At 44.5% G+C, this 25043-nt stretch overlaps 1 protein-coding gene across 1 annotated transcript; it reads right to left on the bottom strand.

Annotated features, from left to right (window-relative positions):
- Positions 1–1054: 1054 nt before the first annotated feature.
- ZNF80 (zinc finger protein 80) lies at positions 1055–2796 on the bottom strand. Its single transcript, XM_032344278.1, is given in 5 exon segments — positions 1055–1220; positions 1222–1306; positions 1309–1553; positions 1555–1771; positions 2691–2796. Coding segments are annotated over 5 exon segments (819 nt in total).
- Positions 2797–25043: the final 22247 nt, after the last annotated feature.

Raw genomic sequence — 25043 nt, 5'->3', positions numbered from 1 at the left:
TTTTTTAAAAATTAAAACCTTCAATAGTCTTTTAAAAAAGATTATTTATTTTTGTGCAGGGAGCCTGATGTGGGACTTGATCTCCGGTCCCCGGAATCATGACCTGAGATGAAAGCAGGCATTTACCTGACTGAGCCACTCAGGCGCCCAAAGTCTTCAATAGTCTTAAATGGCGCAGTGAGATGTGCCTATTCATACATAGATCCTTGTGTCCTTAAATAGAAAATAATCTTATGTGGTAGTATTTTTAACATCTTAACTTGTTACAAACGTCCAGTATTTCATGACGTTAGCCTTCATATTTCTCACAAAGACTTCTGCTCGTCAAGACTAGAGACAACATTTTGCCACAAAGAGGGCTTTCCACAAATCTTTATAGAGCTGTTCTCCACTGCCCAGCTCTCCTGTCACTGGACGTAAGTGAATACAGAGATAAAGGACAAAGGAAGGGCAGGCTGCCCTGCTAGCTTTCAGACAGCCCCAAAGAAAGAAACAGATGCATATTTTCATATGCCTGGCTTTCAGAGAAGTCTGAGGGAGGCTGTGCGCTCATTTTTTTTTTCTTTTCTCTTCTTCGGCTCCCTCCGCCCTGTTCTTTGAAATAATCCTGAAACAGATAATGACACAGCCTGTGGGCGGAGGCGTGGCTGACTTTTCTTCAGTGCGTGTTAACCGAGAGGTCTCTCCCCTACAGGAATTCTCAGATGCCGAGTACCATGTTTCCTGTGACCTCATGATTTTCTGTAGTAGTAGTAGTCAAGAGGTCTTTTCCCTACAGAAGTTCTTGGGTGTTGACTGAGGTGGGCAGGTGCAAAAGGTCTTCCCACGTATCTTACACTCAAGGAGTTTCTCTCCTGCATGAATTCTTTAATGTCGAGTGAGAGATGAGCCACATCTTAAGGCTTTCCTCTACTCACTGCGTTCAGAGCGTGTCTCCCCAGCACCACTCCTCAAAGGTCAAGGGAAAGAAAAGCTGTTTCAAAGGCTTTCCCGCACTATTTGCACTCACCGTTTCCTTTCATGTGAATCGTCCCTTGCTGGACAAAGCAGAGGGTTAGGCAAAGGCCTTTCCACACTCACTGCCCTCACAGGGCTTCTCTCCAGTGTGACTCCTGCTGTGTGAAGTGCGGGAGAAGCTGTAGGGAAAACCTCCCCCACGTTCTTTACACACATGGGGCTTTTGTGCTATGAGGGTCTCACGGGGTCAAATAAAATCAGACGGGGAAGGTCTTTGCCTAATCCCTGCACGTGTGGGGCTTGTCTCTAGTGTGAATCCCCTTGTGCTGCGTTAAGGAAAAGTTGCAGTGAAGGCTTTCCCACACTCTTTGCGTCCAAAGGGTTTTTTGCCCTTGTGGGTCATGTTAGGCTGGATGAAAACAGAGTGATAGTTGACGGTCTTTCTGCATTCACTGCACTTACAGGGCTTCTTGCCGGTGTGGATATGCTGGTGGTGCATGAGGTGTGACCTCCAGTTAAAGACCTTCCCACGGTCTATGCACTTACAGGGCTTCTCCCCAGCGTGAATCCTCATGTGTCGAGCAAAATCTACTTTTGCACGTGTGGCATTCCTAAGGCTTCCCTCCAGTGTGAATCTGCTGACGTCGAACAAGGAGGGGGTAATTCTTGTTGAATGCTTTCTCACATTCTTTGTGTTGGTAAAGGGTCTGTCCAGCAGGAACCACTGTCTTTACTGGCCCTTGTGCGGCCCAGCCATGAGTAGCATCTCCGGCAGCATCTTGCTTCTGGAAAACCCTTGAGTGTAGACTCTCATCTGTCCGCAACCTGTGTGTTCAAGGCTTATCTTCTCCAGGAGGATCTCCTTGTGAGAAACTGTAACTGGTCTCCCTTCCTGAATTTTCAGCAACCTTTTCTGATCTCTGGTTTGCCCCAACCTGGAGGACCTGCTGGCTTCCTGAGTCTTCCCTGGAGCAAGGCCTCCTAACACAAAGCAGGCTGGTCTCGGGCTTAACTTGTCACCTGGACAGGTCCTTCAGCAACAATCTCTCTCCGTCTCTTACCGGTGCTTCAAGCTGTTAGGTCGACTCGGGTTTGGGAATTGCATGCTCCAGGGAGACCAGAGTTCTGAAGGTCTCCAGCAGTACTTCCCAGAATAGGGTCCTCTGGGCCTGGTCCAGCTGCCCTCAGTCTTTCCAAGTGAAGGTCATGGACAGGTCCAAACACTGATGCCTGGAATGTGGAATGCCACCACAATCTAACAAGACAAAAGGTGCACACCAGCACAGAGTGTGCCTACGACTAGAGACACCAGAGAGCACTGTACCCCACAACAGCATTGGGACCACAAGTCACAGGGGGCTTCAGTTTCACTTTTTTTACTTCTGGGAATTGAACCCTCAGTTACTCTGGAAGGAAGGTCATACATGTGGTATGAAGTGCACCCTAGTTGGGTCAGGGAAACCCTCCAAACACACACTCAAATATGCATGTGAGCATGCACTCCAGGAATTTGCAAATTCTAGATCTCTTTTATGTTGTGTTTGGTTCTGTCTTTATTAATCAAACTCCTTTGAAAAATTTAACCTTGCTTCCTACCAGTCTTCCCAAAGAGAAGCTTTTCCACGTGTGCCCAGGGAGACCTGTATGAGAATGTTTACAACAACAAACACCTGGAGGGAGTCCAGGAAAGAGGGCGGCGAAGCGGCTTCTGCACTGAGTGGAACATTACTCACCTGTCCCAGAGTGTTCTAGCTGAGGCTGTAGCAGGGAATTGGAAGCCTCACAGTTGACATTGCAGAATGTGAAGTCCCTCTGGAACTGGTGAGGAGTGGAGGCCATCGTGGGGAGGAAGGTGAGAACAGTTTGAGCAGGACCTTGATCCACTGTCCTCCCCTGCCCAGGCTGAAACTGGTTATGACCATGAAGAGAAGAACCTGAAACTAGAGAAGGAAAGGCTGATTTGAAGGTTCTGGTCAGCCATAGAAAGAGAGGACCGACGGTCATTGGCACTCTGAGTATTGGGACTTCTGTCCGTTGTTGTAGTTCTTCTTGTAGCTGTTTTGAATGGTCTCTGAGAGTATGATCACCTCAAGACAAGAGAGCTAAAGACACTACCATTACAGGACCTCCATTGAAATGGCTTGACAGGGTGATTTTCAGCCAATATTTAAGCTTTGTTTTATTTTTCTGTCTCCTGTGCTGGCCAGAACCTCCATCTACAACGTCAAAGAGAGGGGGTGAAGATGCTCTTTTCATTTTCCTGATGTGAAAAAAATCCAATATTTCATAACTGAGATTGTATTTAGTATGGATTTTTGTTCCTATCACCTGCTTGATTGCTTTCATAACATATGTAAATATTAGGGTCAGAGAAATGAAGGAGTAGACAAACACATTGCCTGGGAAAAGCCAAGAGAGTGTTCTCATCCCTAGGATCTCTTGGATGTCAGTGCAGTGAAGATACAAGGTAGAGGGGTCAGCTGTATTTTCTAGACAGCAGAACTCTCCCCAGAATGGGAGGCACTAGTGGATGGCTATGATGAAGGCAGCTATGCTTGAGCTGGTCTGAAGAAGTGCTGGACTGTCTTGTGCAGGACAGGTGACCCCATTAGTCTCAGGATGCACACATTTGGGACAGACTCCTCTCCTGCAGTGATTCTCCAAGTGTGGTCCTTGGTCTCAGTTGTATCCACTTTGAAGAGTTCAAAAAAGGTTGACCTCTAAAGACTGACATCAACACCATGATAGCTCAATTACAAAATGAGTTAGCTTTTCTTCTTGAAAATGTCTATTTTTTTTTCTTTAGTGAATCTATCTTTCAGACCTGGTTTCAATGATATAGAGTAGTTTCTGAAATGATTACTACTTGCAGTCATTTGAGCCATCAGCAGCAACGTTTTTAAGTAGCCTGAGTATCTTTGCTGGGAGTTGGTTCGAATTAGGTCACACCGGAAGCTACGCTGTACTCGCTCTAGCTCTTCTTCCCGGCTTCTCCCATGGCTCCAGTGCCAACTGGGGCCACGCTAAGTGACAACCATTGTGAGTGCAGACTGTCACCTGCACGTTTTGGTTCTTGGAGACCCCGTGGAGAGAGTGTCCACCACTATTCCTCTGCCTCCTTTCAGCACTGTAGTCGATGCATGAATATAGACTTTTCCTCTGATATTAGACCAGTCTGTGAGTTTAATAAGCCTTTGCTGAAGGCTGGGGATGGCAAGGAGCTTCCTCACAAAGAATAACGTACAAGAATAACGTACTCAGTTCCTAATCTGTCCTCCTGGGGCCTCTATAGGACTGCATTTCTGTTCAGAGTAGATTCTTCCCCCTTAAGGAAGAATCCAGGTTTTCTCTAACACCAGAAACATCTCAAACATGCCTTAACTCCCCACAGTCTAGGCCCAAGTCCCGGTGCAGGGCAAGGAAGGAGTTTCCTTCTCAGTTCCATCTTACGCCTGTCTTCCCCATTTTCTGTTCCTGTCTTGTAAGGAGGACTGATTGGTATAGTATCTGTCCTTTAGTGGAGACTCACTGCCCCCATTCACTGTCTGTCTCCTTTAGGACATCCCTTGAGGACAAAATGGAACAATATTTATATAAAATATACACACTTACTGTTAGGTGTTGATGGCATCTCCTGCAAAAGATGTTGAAGTTCTAACCCCCAGTACATGTGAATGTGATTTATTTGGAAATAGGATCTTGGCAAATGATTACGTGAAGATTGAGGTCATTAGGGTAAGTCCTAGCCTCATCTGACTTGTCCTTATAAAAAACTTTCAGAAAAAAGAGGTGCTTCCATTAAAAAGAACGATTATGATGGGAAAGAATAATGTTTTCAACAAATGGTCCTGGGGCAACTGGATCCATGTGCAAAAGAAAGAACTTGGATACTTACCACACATTTTACACAAAAATTTACTCAAAATGGACCACAGATCAAAATGTAAGAGCCAAAACTATAAAACTCTTAGAAGAAAACATAGGTATAAATTTCTGTAATCTTGGTTTAGGTAATGGCTTCTCAGACATGATGCTGAAAGCATGAACAACAGAAGAAAACATAGATAAACTGAGTTTCATTCAAATTAATTATGCTTAAAAGACACCATTGATAAAGTGAAGAGATGACCCACAGAACAGGGATAAATATTTACAAATTGTGTATGAACAATTGTACAACTCTTATAACTTAATCATCGAAAGACAAAAAGCCTAATTAAAATGGGCAAGAATTTAAAAAGCTATTTCTTCACAAAGGATATACCAAGAGCTGATATCACATGAAGAGATGCTCAATGTCATTAACCATTAGGAAAATGAAAATGAAAACCACAGTGAGATACTATTTCACACTTAGTGGGATGACTCATTTGAAAAGACAATAACAAGTACTGGCGAGGACATGGAGAAACTGGAAGTCTCACACGCTGCTGGTGGGAATGTGAAACGGTGTAGCCATTTTGGAAAGTAGTGTGGTTGTTCCTCAAATACTGAAACATGGAGTTACCGTTTCAACTTTCTTGAAGCCTAGGTTATTTTGTTTTGAATAACATCTGATAGGGGCACCTGGGTGGCTCAGTGGGTTAAGCCTCTGCCTTCAGTTCAGGTCATGATCTTGGGATCCTGGGACCAAGCCGCGCATCAGGCTTTCTGCTCTAAGGCGAGCCTGCTTCTCTCTCTCTCTGCCTGCCTCTCTGCCTACTTGTGATCACTTGTCTGTCAAATAAATAAATAAAATCTTAAAAAACAAAACAAAACAGAACACCCAATATAAGACATCCACAGTGTCATCCAGGCTGCATTTCCACAAGCTCCGTGAGGATGTCCTTCCAGAAGCTGGAGTGAGTGGAGATCATCTGCCTTGCAACTCTTTGAAGAGTCTAAATCCGTCCTCAGAAAGGACCCATTTCTGCGGACTGGGCCTGCTGAGGTCCACATTTGTCTGCTATGCAGATAAAGTTCCACAGGACCACACAGAACATTTAGCTTCTTGGAACCACAGCAGTTTTGTGACCTCTACTCCGTGGTGTCTACTTCTTCTAGAAGGTGTTTCTGTATAATGAACTTTCCATTGGTGAACGCTGTGTTTCACCTATTCTAGAAAATACATGTCTTATGTTCCAGATCTGTTCTGTTGCCAGTTAGCAGAAATAGAAATATTCCCATCATTTCAATTTGCAATCTGATTCCTGGGTCCAGCTATAGCAGCAAAGGATGGTCGTTCCTTCCCTAAGAAGACCTGGAGCGGGTTATTTTCCAGCTCATTCCCTGAATGTGGCAGGATGCCCTTCCACTTCTTTCCTTAGTACCAGGTCCTTCACAGGTTCATCTGCGCTGCTTAGCCTAGTGTCTTCTCCAAATTTATCTTATTCAAATGTTCACATCAGAGGGACCATCCCTCACCTCCTCAGATCTGTCTACCATGGCTCTGCATAAAACTCAGAGGAGGAGAAGAAGAGGAACTCACAGTGTGAAAACATCCAGGGCCTTGCTGGGGAGCCAAACTTCTTCTCCCCTTTTTACTCTGTGCTGGTAGAGAGGAGGGGAGCAGATGGGCCAGGAATAAGCCAGGCAGATGGAGGAGAACCAGAAGGCTCCAAGCCCTGCTCAGATCTTCGCTAAGCTTCTGCTAACCCCACACTCCATTGCCCGGGGAGAGGGGGGGAACCCACACCTGCCCTCTGGCACACCTACAAATTCTTTTTTTTTTTTTAAGATTTTATTTATTTATTTGACAAACAGATATCACAAGCAGGCAGAGAGGCAGGCAGAGAGAGAGAGGAGGAAGCAGGCTCCCCGCTGAGCTGAGAGCCCGATGTGATGCAGGGCTCAATTCCAGGACCCTGTGATCATGACCTGAGTGCAAGGCAGAGGCTTAGCGCACTGAGTCACCCAGGCGCCCCATACCCACAGATTTTTGAATGCAGCACTGTGCCACCCCTCCCACCATGCTCCAATAAGGAGATGGGGGAGGAACAACTCAAAAGCTGAGGGGGGGTGGGGAGGGGGGCACTCTCAGCAGCAAGGTCTCCTGACCCACAGGCAGGAAAATGAAAATCAAAACAGTGACTTTTAAAGAGACTGACATGAGTGATATATTTCACTGCTGGCACATAGTCTGCCTCCAGAAGAAAAGTCCAGGGGGGAAGAAAGGTCTCTACAAGTTTTCAGCGGTGAGTTCAAACACCTTTAAGCGCTGGGCGTCTTTTGATTGCTCCCCTCCCCCCAGCCCAGGCTCCTGGAGGAGGGAAGCCAGGGGAGCTTAAGACTCTATTTAAAGCAAAAGGAAACAAAGAAACAACTAAATCTCCCCAGGCACTTCTGGTGGCCAGCCAGATTCTGGAAACTTGTTAACTCAATTTTCCTCTTCCTCCTGTTAGAAAGTACTCATCCTTTCCGGACTCACGTGTGATTTCTTCCTTCACCTCTTTGCCTGTGCCTTGCCCTTGCCTGGCAAGTTTTTATTCCTTCTCTAAATGTGCGAAGCCCATCTAAAATGCCCTCTAAACACATGGATTCTCCTCATTAGGAATAAACTCTCCTTTGTATCTGTCTGTGGTCCCTAGTCCTTTACCTTTTATCCTGTATCACTTTCGCCTTCTGCCTGGTGACAGGGCTGATGTTGTGCCCAGCCTGACTCTCCCCACACATCCCCCTCCACCCCACCCCACCCCACCCCGCTACCCCCTCCCCCGCCCTCACAAGAGCCAGACTCTTGTGCAATTCATCTCTCTATCTCCCAGAGTAGGAAACACCGGGCCTTGCTTGAGGTCCTTGAACGAATACATGTCTTGTCAAATTTGATTCCTTTCGTAATTCAAAAAAAAGTGCCTTATACCCCCATTTTTATTGAAGGATAATTGTCATACAATATCCTATTAGTCTCAGGTGTACATCACAGTGATCGGATACTTTTCTACATTATGAAGTGTCCCCCCACAAATGTCTAATGACCATCTGTCACTGTAGAAAGCTGTTACAGTATTGCTGACGACATTCCCAGGGCCCAAAGAGGAGAACGACTGGCCTACATAGAAGTCTTCTACCATGTTTACTGCTTCAGGCAAGATTCAGTCTAAGAGACAACAAAGAAGACTATCGAAATATAAAACTCAGTGATGCATAGCCATTGGTTATTTGTTCGGGAGGCCAGCTTCCCTTTGCATGGGACAGCTTGGTTTCAGCCTCACCAGGGAGCAGCCCACGTCCCAGGCAGAAGCCAGTTTTTACTCCTGCCACAGTTAGGACCCGCTCCTCCTCCCTCCCTGCTGTGGGAGCTGTCTCTGGGCCCCTGAGCTGCTGCAGCGAGAGCAGAACACCTGCCTCTCACATGCCCAGCGGATTCTGCAGTCCCTCCCCATAGTGGTTGCTGTAGGGAAGGAATGAGTTTCTGTTTTCCTCAGAAAATATTCTTTCTGACTGGAGGTTTCCCATGTGCTTCTTGTCTGTTCTACTTGTCTACCATTTGCTGACAGGTGGCCCAACTCCTCAATTATTCATATACATATATATATATATAAATAAATGAAATTTATTTATTTCTTCATTGGCATGTTTCCCCATCACCAGGCCAACGGTAAATCCGTCACAGGTTGTCATGAGATGTCATGGTCTCACTCTGTTATATCCCACAACAAGATTCAGGACTGGGAAGCCAGAGGGAAAGCTCTACCGCTTCTTGCACTAGGAGGGTTTGACAACGCAAAATGGGGAGGTCTAGGTTGGAGATTGGATTGATTTGCTGCATAACCTCAGGAAATTCACTTCACTCTTCGGTTTCTTTGTTTGGAAACTGAGGGATTAGCTCACATTATCTGGATCTATGAATTTCCCCCTTACCAGTTTTGGGCTATCTTGGTCTTCAGTGAGATTTTGGGATATGGGATGTAATAGATCCAAGGGGGGGCGGGGCAGGAAATGCATAAACCTCATAACAGGAAGGAGATATTAAAGAGAAAATGCCATCAGAAGCAGAATTCATGAATTCATAAAACCATCATTACATTTATAACTCCAGTTTGGGATTTAAAGAGCAAATATCAGATGGACCGCTGTATTCTATTTTAATTCACTATATCTCGGGATTCCCCACCTCAAAACCCTCAAAGTCCTTTGCCAAAAAGTCTGTCCAGTCTCGGTCATCTCTAAGTGTCTGGACGGTTGATCATTCCACCCCTAGGAACTCATTAACTAACTCTTCCCATTTCTATCTTTCCTACGCCTTCACTCCCAGCCCCAAAAGAGGGGTTAAGATAAGAAGGGAGGGATCCAAATACCGAATACAGTCATTGCTAATGCCTAAATGCGGGATCTCCCAAACCACGCTTTCCCAGTCTGGGCCGTCCTAGGCTTCTTATTTTCTTATCCATTAAAGGCTGCTCCATATGACTTCCCAAAGCTGCCAACTTAAAGTCTCTTCTATCAGTAACTGGACAAGTATGGCTGTTACTCGTTGAGACCTTCAACCGTCCTGAAGATTTATTGACCACCCTTTCACAAGGGGAGTAAATGGAACTCACCTGGGAATGTCCTAATCTGTTTTGACCTTCCGTGGAGCTAGGACTGATGACTGCGGTGCTGCTCCCTGAAATTAGCCTGATACAAGACAGCCTAACTTGTTCCAGCCCACGGTCTCTCTAGATTCTTCATAAGACAGTGCTCGGGTTTTTAAAAAAGAAAAAAAAAATTTATTTATTTAATTTGTCAGAGATAGAGCAAGCAAGCACAAGCAGCGAGAACAGCAGGCAGAGGGAGAGAGAGAAGCAGGTTCCCCCGCTGAGCAGGGAGCCCGATGTGGGGCTTGATTCCAGGATCCTGGGATCATGACCTGAGCCCAAGGCAGATACTTATTGACTGAGCCACCCAGTTACCCGGACAGTGCTCAGTTTTACAGGTTTTTATTGTGCTCACAGTTTGAAATCCTTTCCTAGAAGTTGATAGAGAGTAGCTCGCTCCAACATTCAGAGTACATCTCAGAACTCAGAGTAGCGCTTCCCTGGGGAAACCTCTCTTCAACATTTCCCATAATAGAAGAGTATAATCCTTCAAAATAGCCAACTGGTGTGGTCCCTAAATATTTCTCAAGAAGCCTCTTTGATTTATTCATTAAAGCTTAATTGATGGACTCTGATTATGGCCAAGATAGGATAGCTCCATTTCTCACCAGTTCTCCATCTTACAGTAAAAATTTTCTCACATAGCACAACAAACAGAAAGAGACTTTGGGAGGTAAAAGGAAAAAATGTATTATTTTGAAACTCAAGACTTGAGAAATGACACAATGGTGCTCTCCCTGGGTTTGTTTGATTTTGCCTCCAGTATCTCCCAAACTGCAGGTGCTGAAGTCTTCAACCTGAAACCGGCAACAGGCAACCAGACCAAATCAAACCACACCAAACTAGACCAAACCAAAACAGACGCAATCAAAGCAAATCAGACCAAAACAATAAACAAACACAAAACCCAAGAAAATTCTTTTTTTAGCCAAAACAAAACAGAACAACATGGCCTAGGAGTACAGAAAATCTTTTTGATACCACCTGGCTTACTCCAGGTAATAAATAGCCAATATGCTGGAAAAAGAACAATCAGTTTGAGGTAGTAGATGTGTAAAGCACAAGAGTGAATGAAAAGAGGTAGACTGCCAATGTAAGCAGGGCCTACACATGTGGGGGAGTTTGAGTGCTAGATCGAGCACCATTGCTGCAAATCTTCAGACTCTTTTGTAGATTGAGAGGCACTGCAGACATGATTTAAGGCAATAACAACAGGTTCATACTCGAGTTTTAGGTGGGTCACAACAAGGGCTACCAAGAAGCAACTGAAGTATTCCAAGTGAGAGAGGATAAAAGCTTCCATTTTGGCAGCGACATTGGAAATGTGGAAGTGAGGGAAGATTCCAAAAATTTAACTGGATGTTGTTAACTGGATGTTGGGTAGTGGTATAGAAAAACCAGGTGTCAAGATTGATTTCTAGGTTTCTAACTTTGACTGTTTAGATGGATGCCACCAACAACTAAGATAGAGAGCACAGTTATGAGTGTGTTGGGGATGGAAACGTTGCATTCAGCTTTGAACATGGGGAGTTTTAGGTGCCTGTGTGTCACCCAGGTAGAGAATTCCCCCCATATCATCAGTTCTTCATCTCAGAAGGGAGTCTTAAAGTAGAAAGGGGAATAGATCTTTGTTTTTATTTAAAGTCTTTGCTCTCACCAGGATCCAGGATCCAGGATTCAGGATCCAGCTTATGTCTAACGGTTGGGGACTACGATGGATCCAAGTGACACATGTCATTCAAGAACTGATAGGAGTAGAGATTCTGAGAACTGAGTCTTTGTTCCTAAATCAGACTGCCAGTGCCTTATGCTGTCTTCTCATACAGAGTCCCCTGGGCATTCCAGTCTTTTCAGCAGATTTTCCAGTCTTTCTTGGAAGACCTGTCCCACCTGGGTCAGACATACACAAATCCCAATTTTTACAATGAAAAGAAGGGGTTGAGATGGGAGTAGGGCAAGTGGCATGCAAGACAGAAAATTGGTGGCTCTGAGATATAGGAGTGACACATCGGAGTCCAGTAAAATAGCTTAAAAAAGGAAACAGTGGTCATCACCAAATATCTTCCAGGCATGGTGAAGAGAGGGGCTGGGGATGGAGACTATAGGAAGTCAGTACTTCTCATGACCCAGCACAGCAGTCAAGTTAGTTAAAAAGGGTCCACGACACCAGATTTGGAGTGTTTGGACCATGAGGAAAGATTCTGAAGAATTAATGAGGTCAGATGGCAGGTGGTGCCAGAAAGGAACCATTTGGCTCTTATAAACCCAAGCCACCTTCAATAGCCCTCAAGAAGCAGAGAAGAACCCGCAAGACTGAGAATAACCATGGTGTTTATTGAACTCTTTTCATTTAGGTCAAGATGACTGAGTGTTAGGAAACTTTATAGATGATACGGCTGAACTATAAAAAGCTTACAGCATGGGGCGCGTGGGTGGCTCAGTGGATTAAGCTGCTGCCTTCGGCTTGGGCCATCTCAGGGTCCTGGGATCGAGTCCTGAGTTGGGCTTTCTGCTCGGCGGGGAGCCTGCTTCCCTCTCTCTCTCTCTGCCTGACTCTCTGCCTACTTGTGATCTCTGTCTGTCAGATGAATAAATGAAATCTTAAAAAAAAAATTAAAAAAAAAGCTTACAGCAATTTAAAAAATGACCCAACGTTCTTTGAGACTCTTTCCATTGAGAATTGGAGGGTTCTATGTCCCTTCCTCTCAAATCTGGGCAGGTTTGTGACTACTTTGACCAAAGAGGTAGTGCTCTGTAACTTTTGAAGGTAGGTCATAAAAAGTCATGCCCTGTTCTCTTGAGATACTGCCATCCATGTAAAATATCTGACCACTCCAAGACAGCCAGGATAAATATGCTGTGTCACGGCTCTCTGGTCAACGGGCACAGCTGAGCTCAGCCTTCCACCCATTCTCACCAAGCCACCAGCCCTGCAACTGAAGCCACTTTGGACTCTCCAGACCATCCCATCTGCCATGCCAACCAAGTTCCAAAGAATGACATCAGTGAATGCCTCAGAAGCAAAAAAAGTACTCTTATGACCCAAATTGTATCTGCATGCCAAATTCAGATGTTGAAATCCTAACCATCAATACTTCAGGATGTGACTCTATTTGGAGAGAGTCTTTAAAGAGGAAGTAAGGTAAAATGAGTCTGTGTGAGTGGGCCACAATCCAATATGATTGGTGTCCTTCTGAGAAAGGGAGATTATGATGCAGGTGCATACAGAGGGAAGGCTGTATGAAGGCCTGTGGAGAAGATGGCCACTGACAAGGCAGGAAGAGAAGCCTGTTATAAGATGATTTTCAACAGCCAATTTATTGGTCTAGTAGGCTTTTATTCAATGGCTTGTGAATCAGACAGCATCCAGTATAGAAGCTGGAAAGGAGCTCCAAAAAGTGGTGCAAAGCGAGAGGGTTTTTAAAGACCAGTGTAAGCTGGAACAAGGATGTTCTATGAGGCATTTGCTGACTGGTCGAAGCAGACTTGCTTTCCTTACACGGAGCAAAGGTAAGTCTTAGAGCCAGGTCAGGTAACTTGTGCTGACTGGTTGGTCTAGGCCTTCTTTTTCTGGGACAGCCCAACATAGAAACTCAGTGAGTTTTGGTTTGCTGATGTGGGGCTTAGCATGAGTGCCACCATCTTGGACCTAATCTAGTTACTTTAATAGGCCTCGGGAGAAATGCACCTTACCTGACAGTACCTTAGTCTTAGACTTCCAGCCTTCAGAATGGTGAGAAAATTAGTTTCCGTTGTTTAAACCACCTACTCTGTGGGACTTTGTTATCGGCAAACTCATATACTCACCCAGCTACAAATTTCTCACCTTACAGGAAAGGCTGCTATTTTAAGTCACTGAGTTTTCAGGTAGTGTATCCCACAACAGGGGGAATAGGAGCAAGTTTGGACTTCTGAAGTTCCTCTTCCTCTGGGGATAGCTTCCTTCTCACCACATTGTTAGTTTAGGAATGATCACAGCGGGCAGCCTTCAAGAACTGCTGCTACCAGAGAGAGAGGGTGGTGTGAAAGGTCAGAGCTCAGACTTACAGCTTCGGCAGCATGTGAGAACCAGAAACTTCTAAATGGAGGTCTGAAAATATTTTTTTCATTAGTCAGAGAAAAACAAACAAACAAAAAAACATGCATAAAATGCAACTTCATATAGTTATTCTATGGCTATGTCATCTGGTCAGGTGGGATTCCCTGGGAGAGAGAATTACAGTACCAGATTGCAGGCCGAGGGCCCTGTCTGACCTAGATTCTGATTTTTTAAAAGAGTGATTATAGCTCTGGAGGCAGGGGTTAAGTCTCATGGTCTCCACCAGGAAGCACTTTTCTTAGCCATGGGGGATATTACATTACAGCTAATTAGAGGCTGTCTGCTAAGATTTTCTAATTACTTCACTTACATTAGTCTTGCTTTCTTAAGGATCCTGTGAGCTTTCGGAAAGCTTCTTGAGGACAGGGGCACACTGCTCTGGGTTTTCTACCCCATGCAGAGCCCTCCTCAGTACCAGCTATCCCAAAGGCACCAGATAGCAGGGTTAGACAGTAGAATATGAGTCACTGAAAGCATGGGCTCTGGGGTCAGCCTGGTTGGGTTCAAATCCACATTTTATTTATTACTGGCTTTGTAGCTTCATTCACATTAATAAGTTCTCACATTATAATTATTTTGGGGGGCACCTGGGTGGCTCAGTGGGTTAAGCCTCTCTGCCTTTGACTCAGGTCATGATCTCGAGGTCCTGGGATCAAGCCCTGCATCAGGCTCTCTGCTTAGTGGGGAGCTTGCTTCCCCCCTCTCTGTGCCTGCCTACTTGTGATCTCTCTCTGCGTGTCAAATAAATCAATAAAAATGATTTAAAAAATAATTATTTTTTCAAGGGGCACCTGGGTGGCTTAGTTGGTTAAGCTCCTGACTCTTAATTTTGGCTCAGGTTATGATCTCAGTGTGGGAGAATAGAGCCCAGGTAGGGCTCTGAGCTGGTCGTGGAGCCTGGAAGATGCTCTCTCTCTCTCTCTTCCTCTGCCCCTTCTCCGTGTGCACATGTGTGCACAAGGGCTCATGTGTGAATGCTCTCTAAAAATTACACAATTTTTACTTCCATTTGGTTCCAAAAGATCAAGAGCTCCTACCTACTCATTGCTGTCAGGTTTGGGGTTTGCACACAGCGAGGGGAACAGAGAGGCAGAAGCGATTGCCATTAAAGAGCATGGGATTTGGAGAAGTCTAACCCCAGCTTCCCTCTGTATGGGCGGGTGAATTCGCATAAGCCCCTGTCTTTGACATAGGGCCACATGGCAAGGATTTCCACGGCCTGGCTCTCACCGTTTCTCTCACCCCCAACAGGACAAATCCCAGGTGGCCACCTGCTCCTGTAACAGGTGTGGAAGCCCCCACCAGAGCCAGAAGGACTGGAGAGCTACCCCAGCCATAGCCAGGGCTTCGAGAAATTAAAAGGGAGCATGTTAATTAGAAAATGCTTAATTAGGAAACCAGTTCCCTAGAAAAAAGGGAATTAATTGAAAAATAGGCCTTAATCAAGAAGTTTTGGGCACACAATCCAGCACGGGGAGCTGGCTTGTACTGGCTTGTTGGAGACACTTGTGCATTTTTCAAACTTCACTTTCAGTGACATCGTGTTGGCAGCTTGAAATCACCCTCGTGGGAGAATTTACACCCTTACCATTGACAAAGGCTACTAACTTGGGACTTTTTTCTAGGAGCACTGTTGTTCACTATACAGTACCACACAACCACAGAAATCTAACTCGTATTCCTACTCAGAGAGCCCACGTGTCTCTGGGTCTAGAAACCTGTGGAAGCCCGGCCCTTGAAGTACCTCAATTTCTGCAAAGCTGATGTCTGCAACATAATTGGTACAAGATGAGTCACTGGGGAACATAAAGAAGATCTCAGAGTTATTATTGAAATGTTTTTATGTAATACCTATTTTTTTCTGTTCTCAGCTTTTGTTTTATAATGTATAAAATATATTGCTGGAGCCCTATGTCTACACACTTCCTATACATTTGGGAGGTTATTAGTTGTTTTTTGTTTTTTGTTTGTTGTTGTTTTTTTTTTAACTGATTAAAAGCAAAAACTGTGAAGACCATTGTGATGGACTAAAAGAAAACAAAACCGGTTCTAAGAAATTCAGACGGGATGCTGTAGGAGTACTGTGTGTAACTTGGGGTGGGGGTGGTGGTGGCATTAGAAGGTAGAGCTGAAGATAAAAAGTGGAAGAGGTGACCTCACTGCTGTTTGGGGTGGGATATGTTAATTAGCATGCAAGAAGGAAGGTGGGCCGCTGCGGTGATCAAGGCGGTGACATAGACTGCTCTTGGATCTGGGAGGGGCGCGGTGCAGGAGGAGTGCATAACCCGGAAGGAGGACTGCTGGCCCCGCCCCCAGAGACTGGGCTTCTGTGGGGCTGGGCGGGGGCCTGAGAATGTGCATTTCTTCCAACTTTTCAGCCAATGATGCTGCGGGACTAGGCTCACACTTGGAAAACAAGTGATTTAAAGAAGAATTTTATCTTCTGAAGATAAAAGGGTCTTGCTGATATCAATCCTTGAGACTCAGAGGGCAGAACAGAAGCATTTGGAGTGGGGTGGGTGGGAAGGGTGGGAAGTTGGTTCAGATGAAAGCCTTAAAGAAAGAAAATAAGCATTAACCTAGGGGCCTTCTGATGCTGGTTCAGATAAGCAGCCCTCTAAGCCACGTTAGCTGGGTGTGTAATCTCCTTGTCGGCAATAATCTTGATAGCAGATCGTTCTGGTGAGGTAGGAGGTGGTTTTTGGCTTGAAAGCCAAATTGAGCTCTGCAGGCCACACCTCAGTTGTGACCATTCTCCCCCATCTGGCAGAATTCTACAAGCTCTTGGTTATTCATTCCCCAGATCATGTGTCTCTTTTCTTTTGAATGTCTTCTGGGACATTCTGGAAAGGTCGTTTCGATTCTATAAGGCCAAGGGAACGCGTGCCTGTTCTGAGCCACAGTCTGACTCTTCCGCTCACTTTCCAGCCCCAGAGGAGGCACGGTGTACCCTGCTGCTTTTAAATGAGCATCACACATCTGTGTTTACCACTTGACCTGCTTTTCCAAGGGAGCAGGCTCTGGACATCAACCCCTGTGAGACCAGGTGGGGCCTTAATGATTCAGTAGTTCCCATTTGTATTGAGACTTCGATCTTATCTTCCCTCCCGCCATGACAATCACCCACGTCCACAATGTTTTGCACCTCATAGTATATGTTTGCAAACATTCAGTCTAAGCATGCCCGAGTGTCCCATCATGTTTCTGAAGTGTTGCCTAGGAGCACACGAATCTGGGTATGTGAATTAACACTGTCATCGCGACGCTGTCCAGGCATTGGCCGCACGCCAACACTTGTTACTGCTTCCGCGTGTGTCTTTGTATCATTTAGATGTATCTCCTTGCTCTGAGAGTAGATAGCCTTGCTTCAACCACACAACTACCTTTTTCCTTTTTGACCTCGTAGAAACGGCTGTCCTCTAAATCTGCCTTTGCTGGTCTCTGCCCACCATTTGCACGTAGAGTCTCCTTTGTATTTTATGTTATGTTTGTTTGGGTCTAAGGCTTTCTACTTAGATTGTGAACTCCTTGAATAAACTTTTTCTTTTTTGTATCCACCATAATGCCTAGCAGAGCAGTTTTGCAAAGGAAGTGCTCAATATTTGTTGATTGATTGACATGAAGAAATGTGTTAGGGCTGCTAGATTTGTTATGACAGAGAATCAGGCAGCCTTAGCTCAGACTAGGAACTGCCTATCCCATATGAGGAATTTGGCTAAATACTGAAAAGCTCCTTTAGTTATTATGACATTTTAAATTAATTATATATTTCCAACTGTATTTTTCAGTTTTATGCATAATTATTATTATGCTAAATGGTGTTTATAGTTAAATGTGTGGTAGTTAATATAAGCGACTGAGATTAGGAATGTTTTGCAGCCAAACCAAATTCATTTTTAATTGTTCTCTTCTCCCAGCCTTCCTATGGGCAATCCCTCTGATGCACGGCGCAGCTGAATTCTAATCACCCTCTATCATGTTTAGGTAGGTTAAAAGATGGGAACCCCAGAGGTCAATCCTAAATAGGTGGGGGCCTCCTTATAAGGGGTCTGGCCTCCCTCTCTCCCCAGCACTGGCTGGTGGTCCTTGTCCTTGGGCGTCCCCATCCTGTCTGTGCCTCCTGTCTGATGTCCCTGCTCTCCTGTCCCAGCCGTACCTGAATGTTTCCTGTCCTTCAATTTTGACATTTTACTATGAATTTTGAATTTATACAGAAGTAGAAAAATAATACTTAATACCCATACTCTTACCACCTATATTCAACAGTCAACACTGTGTACCTTTTTAAAAATTATTTTTTAAGGTTTTAAAAATCACGGACATTACATTTCACACTTAAAAACTTCAGCAAAAAACTCTAAAAAATCTTCCTATGTCACCAAATGTCATTATCACCTGTATTACTTTGTTAGGGCTCATAAAACACCCACAGATACCACGACTGGGTAGCTTAAACAACAGAAATTTATTTTCTCATGGCTTTGGAGGCTAGAAGTCCAAGATCAAGGTGGGGGGAAGGTTTGGCTTTTTCTGAGACTTCTCTCCTTGGCTTGCAGGAGATGATTTAAAAGAATATAGTGGGGCGTCTGGGTGGCTGAGTGGGTTAAAGCCTCTGCCTTTAGCTCAGGTCATGATCCCAGGGTCCTGAGATCAAGCCCCGCATCGGGCTCTCTGCTCAGCAGGGAGCCTGCTTCCTTCTCTCTCTCTGCCTGCTTCTCTGCCTACTAGTGATCTCTGTCTGTCAAATAAATAAATAAAATCTTAAAAAAAAAGAATATATATATTTCAGTAAATATATGATTTAAAAGACTATATTATATATATTGACTACAGAATTCATTCATTTAAGAATATATATATTCATGTATTATGTATATACATAAATCATGTATTGATTTAAAATCAATTATATTGATAGTTCAAATTCAAATTTAATATTACAGGGCTTTATTTAATTATTTGAATTTATACTTCTATTTTCTCTATGCTGAAAACTTGGTTTCTAACAATATTAATATACTTATTATGTCTTTTTTTCAAAATAATAAGAAAACTGAATGACCAGAATATATTTATTTATCCTAAAATATATCCTACCAAGGAGATACAAAGTACTAAGTTTTAAACTCAGTTAACTATTTTCTCTGCATGGTTCTGCTATTAATTTTTAATGCAATTAGGTTAATTTTTTTCTTTTTTTTCCCTTCTATTTTAGGGATGGCCTTTCGTTTTTTATTTTTACATAATATATGTTAGGGCCAATTTAATGTTAAAACCTGTTTAACTATTAGGGCCTACTTAGCCAGAGCAACTTCATATTGCCATATTGTTGTTTACATCCATGGACTTCATTCCAGGAATAAACGTCCCCATAGTTCCTGGTATGGTTCTGGGTGTCGATTCCAGGAGTAAACGCCTTAACAATAGAAGCCACATACGTTGCGTCTGTGGTTATGCCCTATAAAACCAGCCCGTGAGATCGGGAGGGGGTCGCTCTCTTCGGAGGCGGCCCTGGCCGGTCAGTCTGACTTCTAACGCTTGGCATAGAATAAGGCTTTGCATAACTTTCACTTTGCTTCAGTCTCATCCCTTTGATCATGGACCCCAACAATACACATATTTTTAGATATGTAAAACATTTACATCCTAGAAGTTAACAGCTATACCCCAAGAAGTTTCTCTTCCATCCCAGCCCCCTCCCCCTCCACTCCCTCTTCTGCCATCTGTTAACTAATTAAAAAAAAAAACTGAATTCTGATTAATTCTTACAGGGTTTCTTATTAGAAACAGGCAAAACTGTGCTCATATTCGTATTTGCCTTTACTCTTTCTCATGAGGGTCACATGTTATACACACTTTTTGGACCACACCTTTTCATTTTGTAAGTCTGGAGATCACTCCATATTAATACATGGAGATTACCTTCATTCTTTCCATGGTGGCCTAGTTGTGCATCACATGAAGGTGCCAGAATTTATTCAATAAGGGACTGGGTGTCGTAGTTTATTCAACTAGACTCTTGTGGACATTCGAGCATTTCATGCTTCTCTGCAAGTACACATAATACCTCAGTGAATAACGTTGTGCATATGGCATTTCGTATTTGTGAAGTTATATCCTTAGAATAGATTTCCAGAAGGGGAATTCCTGGATCAAAGGCTAAACACAGCTGTGACCTTGAGAGATACTGAGGAATTCTCCTCCAAAGGAAAGATATCATCTCGTATTCCCAGCAACATTCTGTGGCAGTGCTCACTTCCGCTCAGCCTCTCTGGTAAAAGTGTATTGTTACAATTTGGACTTCACCCAGTCCAGTGGGGGGAAGGAGAGACATGGTATCACAGTGTAGGTTATTTTGTTTTATTTTATTTTTATTTTGAGAGACAGTGGGGGGAGGTGTGCGTGGAGCACACAAGGGGTGAGGGTCAGAGGGAGAGGGAGAGAGAGAATCTCAAATTGACTCCCTGCTGAGCACAGAGCCCCACGGGGGGGCTGGATCTCAGGACCTGAGCTGAAATCAAGAGTTGGGCACACTGGACTGAGCCACCCAGGCGCCCTTCACAGTGTAGTTTTAATGCACATCTTTCCCTTTACAACTGGAGTTGAGGCATTTTCCATATGCTTAAGGAACATTTGTATTTCTTTTTCTATAAACCATCGGTTCGTGTATTTTGGCATGTTCAGGGTTGTTGGTCTTTTTCTTTTTTGATTTCTGGAAACTCTTTATGTTAAGGAGATGAATCATTTGGCTGTGAAATAAGTTCCAAATATTTATTCCTACTCTGTCATTTGTCTTTTTCACCTTTATGATTTTTTTAATGTAAAAGCCCTTTTTAAAAAAATTATGTATTCAAATTCCTCACCAAGCTGTATTTATTGATGCTAGATTTTGAATCACAGTTAAAAAGGTTGACTTCACTTCCAGGTTTTAAAGGAATTCACCCATGTTTTCTTTTAGTATTTGTATGGTTTAATTTAAAAGTATGTTTGAATAGCTGACTCATTTAGGAAAGTTTTTTTGTCTGTGGCTTTGCACATTTCTTGTTAGATTTGTTAAATTTATTCCCAAGTATCTCTTCTTTCTATCTTTCTTTCTTTCTTTCTTTCTTTCTTTCTTTCTTTTCTTTTCTTTTCTTTTCTTTTTTCTTTTCTTTTCTTTCCTTCCTTCCTTCCTTCTTGCTGCTATTGTGAATGAGGGTTCTTTTCCAAATATCTTCTTAACTGGTTGATGATTGTATATAGGAAGACTACTTGTTTATTTATATTGATTTTATATTTTTACCAATTTAACAAGGACAACTATAGTCTTTATATCTTTATTTCTAATCCTTATGTCTCTAACCGTTCCTCTTATTTATTCAAATTGGCTAATACTTTTTTTTTTTAAAAGATTTATTTTATTTATTTGCCAGAGAGAGAAAGAGAGAGCATAAGCAGGGAGATTGGCAGTCAGATGAAGAAGCAAGTTCCCTGTGGAGTAGGAGTCTGATGCAGGACTTGGTCTCAGGCCCCGGGATCATGACCTGAACTGAAGGCAGACACTTAACCACTTAACTGACTGATGAGCTACCCAGGCGTCCGTGGCTAATACTTCTGGTAAGTGGTTAACTAGTTGCAGAAATAGTAAGTACCTTGTCTTATTCCTGACTTGAGTGGGACTACCTCTACTGTCTTCCCATCAAAAAAGATATTGGCTTTGGGGCTGGTGTGTGTGTGTGTGTAATTACATTAAAGAATTTACTGATTTTTATTTTGCTGACTTTTTTTTTCTTTTTATATCAGTCACGGGATTGAATTTACTTTTCAGCATTGAAGGAAATGACCATTTGCTTTTTCTATGTAGATATAGTACTTAATGTAAATGAATTTGGGGTATGGAATCATCCTTACAGTCATGGAATAGACTGTACCTGGTCCTGTGTATTTTGCTTAACATGCTACTGGCATCTGTGGGACAACTTTTATTTAGAATTTTTCCTTCATTATTTATAAGAGATCAGGATCTGATTTTCTTTTATCTTGTGCAATCCTAATTGTATATCAATTTGAAATTCACTTCATAAAGCTAATTTGGAAGTTTTCTTTTGTGTTGTCTATCTACATATTTTAAGTAACATTGAAATGATCTGCTTTCTAGAAGCTTGTTGTCGTCCCCTTGTGAAACCTTTTCAGTGGAGGAGGGAGAGAGCTTGATGGTTGGGAACTTCTTCGAGTGCTATGATTTCTTGTACTTCTATTCCCCATCCTAGTTGTCTGGGATGCTGAGGGCTCCAGGCAGCAGGAAGTAGGTAGTAGGTCTCCAGGGGTAGAGGATACCTTTCTTAAGGCAGATGGAGCCTGGGGATGGACTGATAGTATAATCACCTCTAGGATGGAGCAGGGACATGAGGGGAGTGATGTCGGTGGGTGGGTGGGCTGTGAATTAGATGCTGGAAAGACCCAAGCTGAGGAGAGATGAGCTGCTTCTTCCCAAAGATTTTTCTTCTGACTCCACATTCCAACCTCTCCTGGGGGGTCTCTGTCCTATTTTCACAGCTGAGAAGGCAAAGGAAATTTCCCACAGTTCACTGAACTCCTTGGCAGCCTCTGTGGGTGAGGTCCTCAGAGTCACCTCACCTGAGGGAGCTTAGACTAACAGTCAGCAATCCCGCCCTCAGACTCTCCTCATTTGCACTTGTCCTGAGCCAACAAGCCCTGTGGCTCGCAGACTTATTAAAAATCCGGAGGTCGTAGACATTCCTTTCATGTTGAATCTTTGATTTTCTGAGGCAGCTCTCGCCACGAGGGCTCTGCATCAACCACTCCACCATTCAGGTAGCTCTGCTGTGAGGTGGCTTTTCAATGGCAGATGGTGGAGGGAGGTAGGCCCTTCCAGGTGCCCTGAGTGTCCCCGCCCCCATCTTTCCCCTGCTTCCTGTGTCCCTGCTTCCTCAGCCTCTGCACGCCTGCAGGGGGCAGGGGTCTCTGCCCACATCCACAGTGCAGCTTACCACCCGGAGGTGCTGGTCTGTGAGGTAGAGAGCAGGAGCACTTGGCTGAAAACGTACCCCCTTCTGTAGGATGTTGCACTTGATTAGAGGCAGGGAAAGGGCGGGAGAGGAAAGCTGTGCTATCCCTGGAGCTTCCCGCTGCTTCTGAGCGGGAAGGGAAAAGGTGGAGACCTTTGGAGATGCTGAAGCGCAAAGGCACCACTGAGAGATTGTTCTGCACTCCAGGTCCCGTTTCTGGTGAACAAGTGGCGGGCCTTGTGAAAGGTGGGACCACTGTCAGCTCCCTGCGCCCTGTACTGTGATCCTACCAGACCACAGGCTTCTAGCTGGAGCAGGTGTGGCCGGCAGTGGGCTCGGGCGTGCTCTACGTTCTCGGCCAGCACTTCCTCCCCCTTTAGATGCGAATCGAGTTCCTTACTCAGCACCTGTACACCTGCCTCAGGGCTGACCAAGCTTGTCCAGCCCGCAACTGTCAAAGTCAGAGGAGAAAAAAAATGTAGTGACTGGTTTTAGAACTTTCAGGTAGAGACGTGAGTTAGTACTGGAATGCCCACAGAGGTGCACACTGCGATGCAGGGCTGTGCTGTGGGGACCGGGGTGACCCTAGGAGCTCTTGGCCCAGACCTGTTTCTTAGCCCTGGTCGGCTCCGCTCTGGCTGGGGCTGCTGTCTAGTGAGTGGCCGTACAGGCTATGCTTCCAGGTGGAGCCCCGGGAGGAGGCTCCTGGAGGGACTCTTCTGTCTTTCACATTCCTCCAAGGCCTCTCAGAGTCTGGTTGGTACAGAGGCCACTTCTCTGCAGGCATGTTTTATCCTCCTATTTGTAGATCGTTTGCATATGACAGAAGGGGTTAGGGAGAGCCCTGGCCTTGGGGTCCAGAGACCAGGACTTTATTCCCACCCAAAGGCACGACAGAGGTAGAAGAGGGATGGTCTCCTCCCATTTTCCTCTTACTTCTTTAATTAATATTATTATTAATACTCTTACTGATGTAGTGAACCCTTCGTATGTTCCGGGTGCTGTATTAAACAGTTTACCACACAAATTCTTTTCCTGAATCTTCATCAACCTACAAGGTGGGGGGGAGGGGTGGGCACGATTGTTCTTGTTCACAGAGGAGGAAACTGAGGCTTAAGGAGATTGAGCAATTTTCTAAAGGTCATCAAACCAAACTGAATTTGGACCTATGCATTTTTTTCACTGCAGTCTATTAATCATCGCCCTCAAATATCTCTGGAAAGCACCATTTATCAAAATGGACTTGACCATGTTTCTCTTCAGACTGATTGCTTGGGAACAAATAGAGAAATTCTTTAACCGTTTTTAATTTAACTTAGCCTACGATTCTTGGGATTTCTGTTATATAAGACAGGTCCTGCCTTGTGCCTTTCACCCACCTGACGTAACGTGGGCTACAAATTTGTTAGAGCCCAAACCCCAGTGCTCCCCTCTTTGTGCTCTATATCCACTAGCTGCTCTCAGCTCCCCCACCCCTGGCTCCACTGCCTGGACAGCCAGTTTTGGAAACACTCTGCCTGTTCAAGCTGTGCACCCTCCCTGGGACATACATAAGGTATGACAGCTTCTCCAACGCGGGCCCTGTGACTACTGGAAGGAGGTAGAGGAGATTCTCTTGATGTGAGCCTTGAGAGATGGGATGAATTAGGGTAGAGAGAGGTCGATGAGGCATATGTTGTCTAAGAGGCTGGAGGTGGTCTGGTGGGAGGTACACGGTCATGATGTCCATTTGGTTACGGGCAGAACCCAGGGAGGAGAGGAAATTGCTGTGAGACAGAAGCAGCCTGAAGGGGAGGAGGAGGCCAAGAGCCTGGGTAGCAGGGAAAGCTCAGGGTGCTTGCCTGGAATGGAGGGGTAGAACAGCAGGCTTCAGATGTTCCCCTGGTAGAGCAGCAAAAGAAACATGCCCAGAGTAACAGACACAAGCCCTAGACACAGGAGAAGAGAGACCTTCTACCTCCTTTCCCCAGAGTACAGCCTCACTAGAGGGCAAGATTTGACTATCTGAAGGCAGGGTCTATGATTATTCACCCTTGTCTCCCTAGAGCCTGGTGCAGAGCCTGGTGTTTTGCAGGCCCTCGGGACTTTCAGATAAATGCAGGAACAGACAGAGGGTGGGTAGGAAGAAGGATGGGTCAAAGATAGGACTTGATCATGAGCTGGGGACTCCAGACAAGCATCAGCGAACCCCTTTCCAGGGTCAGGCAACTGGGACTCACCCTTCTCTGCATTACTGATTTTCGTGGGGATCATCAGTCTCAAGAAAACTCATAAATCTGGTCTCCTCTGATGTTACTGGGTTAGAGAAACTAAGCCAGAGTTCAAGATGAATAAGACCGAAGACATCCGAGTCAAGAAGAGGACTTCATTCAAAGGAAAGTTGCCCTGGTGTCCAAAACTTTTTGTCCTGCCTACATCTTGGCT

Source organism: Mustela erminea, chromosome 1 (genome assembly GCF_009829155.1).
Source record: "Mustela erminea isolate mMusErm1 chromosome 1, mMusErm1.Pri, whole genome shotgun sequence".
NCBI classification, from domain to species: Eukaryota; Metazoa; Chordata; class Mammalia; order Carnivora; family Mustelidae; genus Mustela; species Mustela erminea.
Note: the sequence above shows the minus strand (reverse complement) of the source record. Positions and strands in the feature narration are given on the sequence as shown.